Genomic DNA, 5,719 nt, shown 5'->3' with positions numbered 1-5,719 from the left:
CACCTAGTTAAGCAATGGTTTTATCCTGCATTCAGAAATATGTCCAAATTAGTACAAGCTGGTTACATGAAAAGTTAAGATGTCCCTAGCAAAAACAGTGTATAAAAATTCATATCAAAGGAAACAGCAACATATACCTTCAAAAAAATTGAGCAGCTTTATACACTGGCATCTTTGTCTTGGAATTAACATGAACTTAATATAGTTCACAAGATGATATAGTTCACAAATTAACATACCTAAATGAAACAATATTGCTACAGATCACTTGATGAATTCCTATTCCTACACCATCGAGTGGAAGGTACAAAAGCACAACTACATGATAAAATAAAAACTAGGACCTAAAAACATTTCAAGAAAACAATACGACATTAAATATGGGAAATGCCAAATAACCTTCGAGACTGGTGCACCTTCTTATCCCTCTGATCTATTTTAAAGCTTCTTGACCTATAAGACCATGTAAAAAATCATTTGTTGAACTACCAGACCATGACATGCTCACAATCAATTGAGTTATATTCACCTCTTTTTTTCCTTTTTCCACTTGTTGTTGGGTGTGAACCCTGCTTCCTCTTTGTGCCACTTCCTTTTGTGTGTGCTATAGATGGTGGGTGAATAGTGATCTCACTTGGAAACGATACTCCAATAAATGACTCAATTTCTTGCACCTTTGTCTGTTGGCATCCTGTTCCCATATTCAAGACATGGTCAACAACATCAGCAATACCCTTATGCAAATATTTCATCTTCTCCTCGGAATTTTTGGCAGCCATCATGCCCATATTGAACTTAGTGTATGTATCTGAGTATAGTTGATTAATGGTGGGCGAAAGTGATTTAGTTGACCCTTGAAGTATGTTTCCATTTGAGTCAAGTACCTTCGTCTTTGTAACCATTTTTGTCCACCTATCAAGAATATAATGCCTTGGGATCTCCTTGAATTTCTCTCTCTTGAGGACAATGATGATGTGCGAACAGGGTATACCCATAGATTCAAACAATTTACAAGAACAATGTGCAATCTTTGTCGCAGTGTTGTACATCACCTTTCTAACTTTACCACTTAAATCAGAGATACGAGTGGTCTGTACCTCACCAACTTGTTCTATTGAAAGTACATCACGCCTGTCCCTAGCAGCGATCACCTCATCTTGAAATAGATGAAAAATAGTATGAGTATAGACATCCCTAGCATGACTCTCGATGCTCCAAGTGGTCTCTAATACGGGAAGCGTATGAATTGTGTTATTGTCATCCTCCAATTCCTTTTGGCGCTGCTCTTCAATGGCAGTTTCAAACCTTATCCAAAAATCAAGTAAAGAGAGTCGACGATTCACAAAGTGACCAAAGAAAGCATTTTCACTCTCAGATCTTGATGTAGTCCGCAATAACCCGCTAAGGAAGACACCTTTGAAATATGCAGGTATCCATGATTGACGAATACCAAACTTGCCAGTCAACCATGTATTGCTCTCTAGTCCATAGTGTGAAATTACTGCCGACCACTTTTCCTCAAATTCGTCCGGAGTCTCTGAACCCCAAACACATGCACTAAATTGCTTACGGAAATCTTCATCATTGAATAAATCATGACCGACATACTGTCGTACTTTGTAGAGAATATGCCACATGCAAAGTCTATGTACAGTTTGAGGGAATACTTCTTTGATTGCAGCTTTCATGCTTTGGTCCTCATCGGTAATGATAAGTTTAGGTGCAACACCTCCCATTGCCTTTAGAAAGGTCTTGAATAACCATTTGTACGACCAAACCTTTTCATGGCATACAAATGCAGCACCAAATGTAACACATGCCTTGTGATGGTTCACACCAGTGAAAGGGGAAAAAACTAGGTTGTATTGATTAGTACTATATGTGGAATCAAAGGACATCACCTCACCAAATAGTGCATAGTTCTTTCTGCATGTACCATCAGCCCAAAAAATGTGGGTTAACTTGTCCTCTTCATCTCGTTCATAATCAAAGAAGAAAGTTGGATTGATACTTTGCTTACTCTTCATAGCATCAATGATTGTTTGTGCATCTGCATCTTTAATTATCTCAGCGATATCACGACCATAATTCTGTAAATCACGCTTCGTGCATCCAATATTTGCCTGCCCGCCCTTTTGTGCACTCAATAAGCGATATGTTTGGCAAGGGCCCATCAATGCTTTGCGACAAGTGAAAAATGTGCTCCTCAATTCACTACTGACTTCTCTATTAGATCGCAGGAACTGTTTCTTACTCAGCGAGACAAGCTGATGTGTGTGTTGAAGCACGAATCGGGCGACTACATACTTGCCATCACCTCTTCTCTTTAAGCCAATCATAGCCTCACAACCACACCTAGTTATCTTCACTTTCCTATTGGACTTCTTGACATGATCATTCGGTACACATTTCTCCTTCCTCCATCCTTGCCTTGCACAAACAAATCGCTTCCACACTGGTACACCACCATCCCCTTTATGCTGTGTAAATATCCGAACCGAAAAACCAGCCTCATGAGCATAATGTTTGTAGAAAATCTCACCATCCTCCCATTTATCAAAGACCATGCCAATTGTGGGCTGCAAGCTTTCATCACACTCTGGCTCATATGTTGAACCCTGGACCAAAACAACACAATTATCATTTTGGAAGATAAAACTTGCTAATTCTATATTGAACATTAAACAATACTTACGCGGATCGGCATGCTTCTTGTTTTCCTTGGTGTAGTGTAACTATCTCCACTGCATGAAGCCAATTCATTTCCATCCTTCCAAAGAAGGAAAAAAAAATAAATTTAGATACATTATAACTAAGCACTTTTCCTGCCCTATCAGGCTATTAACAAATAAATGATACGGTACAGCAAGGAATAATTATTTAATTGACCAAATTATGTACCTTGAAATTGGTATTGGCATCATCTTCAAGCAAAACTGGAGTAGTAGATCCTACGCTCTGACCAATGCTCTCCATTGGCTCCATCATCGACTACTTGGTGCAAATGAAATATGGATGTCAGCCAGTAACAGTGACATAAAGGCATGTGACGCTACGTGCAGCAGTGACATAAATTCGAAATGGCAATAACCTGTATGTGAGTATTACACTATTGGTACATAGATAACCAAGAAAGTATCCGTCATTGTTCAGTGTGCTAAGTACGAACAGTTTGTTACTCACCCTCCATGTCATTGTTCTATTTGTTAGGAATATAAACAGTGCTAATAGCGTATTTACCCATAACATTTGTTAAATCCCAGCTGAATATAAATGGTCAGTAAGCTACAGCTGCATAGATTTCTAGTACTCAGTTGTCTCAGGCTGACATAGAATTCAACTGGGATTTTTGTTAGCCAAACATTCTTGGGCCTCGTCTGGTATGAATTCAGTGAATCACTCAATCTATAGACAGTACCTAGCAATAGTCTAAATGTTCACTTACTCGACTAATAATACATTTTGGTCTGAACTTGTGCTAGTCTGTACATGTGATTTTCAACTATACTATATGTAGAAAGATTCTATTACACTCTATAAGAAAGATTATGTGTATAATTCAGCTAAGGAGAGGAAGCCACAGACAACATTTAAACACTGCTAGATTTCATGTTTAGCAATATGTTGTAACAGAGTGACTGAACAAGAACTTTTGTCCACATGGCAAGCAATTTTCTAATTCTGCAAAGATTAAAATACTGATGCATATATCTGCTCTGAACTTAAACATCTACTGGTATTGCATGGTGAGACATGAAATTTCCATAACCACAACTAACATTAGATGTAGCTGTACTTCCATAATTTTTTCGCTTCTTTCGTTTGTTGTCATACAGTTGCAACTAGTTTCAGTTCATAGTTTTAGGCACATCATAGCAGACTTCCAGGACTACATTATGGAGAGCAATACATGATACTATGAAATTGGAGGATGAACTAACCAAATGCAATGCAGCTCCTTCAACATTAGTTGAGGACCGGGCAGCAGGCAAGCATGGACTACAACTCACGCCTGCTCCAGATTCGCCAATGCATGCAACACCACAATTGGAGGAGGCAGATTGAGCTCCGACCATTGTGGTCGGCACCAAGAAATTGACATGTACATCTTGATTGAGGCCAGCTGCCGGCAGCGATTGGTCATGCAATATGGTAGCCGTCGGTGCCGGCAAGGCATGCCTCATCGTATCCCACTCGAGTGACTCGGATAGGAATCGACCGAACGACACCGACTCCCGCAGCGCGGACATCCAGTCCTAAAATCAAATAATAAGCAAAATCAAAAATTCATTTGCGAGAAAACGGACCAGATGCATACGGCGAAGGAGGCGCTGCCTCTTACCTGATCGTCCTTGCCGAGGGTCTCCGGATCCCGCGACGGCAGGGGAAGGTCCATCTCGGCTCCTATGAAACCGACCAGATCTGAGCCAAGGAATCAGCACGCGCGCGAGCTCTATAGGATGTGCTGGATTTGGGCTATCAACAGTGGATGGGGCATGCTCGCGGCGGCGGCGGCAGGAGACATGCCCTAGGCGGCGGCGGCGGCGGCGGTGCGAACTGTATCAGGGAAGAAGCGAACAGAGAATGGATATGCACTTCGTCGCTGAATTACGGAATAGACCAGGGTGTTTTTTGCATACATTGCAACGCCAAGAGACCCCTCTCAATCCTGTACCACCAGTCCAGATCGAACGGCCCACCTAGTCTTGTATCACGGGAGCACCTCACGTATCGTATCACCAGATATCTACCCCATGAACAAAACTCAAGAATGTTATTCTCGGATAGAGTATTTGGGGCCGAAGTTGTTTGTCCTCCCAATCTTAAAGATGTCGCAGCTGAAATTCTCAAGAAGTGTGGCGGATTGCCAGTTGCAATAATCACTATAGCTAGCCTATTAGCTACCCAGGTGAGATCAAAGAAACACTGGAGCATAAGAAAATCTTTGTGTGCCCAATCTGCCCCAAATCCTTCACTGAAAGAGATAAAAAATATATTAAACCTTAGCTACATACATCTTCCGGCTTCATCTTCGGGCATGTTTTTTGTACCTTGGTTTGTATCCTGAGGACCACATCATAAGGCGAGATCAGCTAGTTAAACAATGGATAGCTGAAGGCTTTGTCAGCAGTTTGCATGGGCCAGATTTGGAGGATGTTGGCAGAAGTTATTTCAGTGAGCTCGTCAATAGAAGAATGATTCTGCCGTTGCAAACTGAGTATGGAGAGGTGTTGTCTTGCACAGTACACGACATGATGCTTGATTTGATCCTAAGCAAGCGTGTAGAAGATAATTTTGTAAGTGTGGCATGCAATTATGAGAATCACTACTGGAATCAGCTACTTTGCCATCTGCCAGATCTTTGCCGTCCGCTACCAAAAAGCCGACGGCAAAGAAATGGCAGACGACAAAGAAGCTCTTTGCCATGCGCCATTTCGTTGCCGTCCGCCAGCTGACGGCAAAGAATCTTTGCCGTTAGCCAGCTGACGGCAAAGAGGGAGGTGGCCCCCACCCACCCGCCCGTTTAAAAAAAACTTAACACATCACCTCTTTGCCGTCTGCTAGCAGACGGCAAAGAGAGATAACGGCGGACAGCAAAGAGTGGCGGACGGCAAAGAGCCGAGTATCTAACGGACGCCACCCCCCCGCCCGTTACTCTCCTTCTCTTCCTCTCTCGTCCCCGACCACCCTAGCTAGATCCACCGCTGCCCCCGCCCCT

General features: G+C 42.2%; 1 protein-coding gene and 1 pseudogene across 2 annotated transcripts; one reads left to right on the top strand and one right to left on the bottom strand.

Annotated features, from left to right (window-relative positions):
* On the bottom strand, positions 1-4,538 carry LOC119288240 (protein FAR1-RELATED SEQUENCE 5-like). Of its 2 annotated transcripts, XM_037567874.1 has the most exons (7): positions 4,343-4,538; positions 3,942-4,256; positions 2,902-2,991; positions 2,696-2,770; positions 530-2,618; positions 400-453; positions 1-25 (listed from the first exon to the last, which is right to left on the bottom strand). In XM_037567874.1, the coding sequence occupies exons 1-6, from the start codon at positions 4,394-4,396 to the stop codon at positions 434-436; spliced, it is 2,643 nt and encodes an 880-aa protein (XP_037423771.1). In that variant the 5' UTR covers positions 4,397-4,538; the 3' UTR covers positions 1-25; positions 400-433. The 2 variants fall into 2 exon arrangements, with proteins under 2 accessions (XP_037423771.1, XP_037423772.1); XM_037567875.1 differs by lacking the exon at positions 1-25 and having other exon boundaries at positions 399-453.
* The window catches only part of LOC119284329, a 20,182-nt pseudogene that overhangs the window by 8,556 nt on the left and 5,907 nt on the right, over positions 1-5,719 (top strand).

The sequence above is a fragment of the Triticum dicoccoides genome, chromosome 4A (genome assembly GCF_002162155.2).
Source record: "Triticum dicoccoides isolate Atlit2015 ecotype Zavitan chromosome 4A, WEW_v2.0, whole genome shotgun sequence".
Lineage (NCBI taxonomy): Eukaryota > Viridiplantae > Streptophyta > Magnoliopsida > Poales > Poaceae > Triticum > Triticum dicoccoides.
The sequence above is the reverse complement of the archived record's forward strand: the minus strand, read 5'-3'. Positions and strand labels throughout refer to the sequence as shown.

Bases quoted from the DNA above. Each gene is read 5' to 3' on its own strand.
- LOC119288240 (XM_037567874.1), bottom strand. From the start codon at position 4,396: ATGGACCTTCCCCTGCCGTCGCGGGATCCGGAGACCCTCGGCAAGGAC. The intron at 2,771-2,901 runs GTACATAATTTG...CTTCTTTGGAAG, and splicing joins ATGCCAATACCAATTTCAAG to GATGGAAATGAATTGGCTTC. The intron at 2,619-2,695 runs GTAAGTATTGTT...GTTTTGGTCCAG, and splicing joins CAAGAAGCATGCCGATCCGC to GGTTCAACATATGAGCCAGA.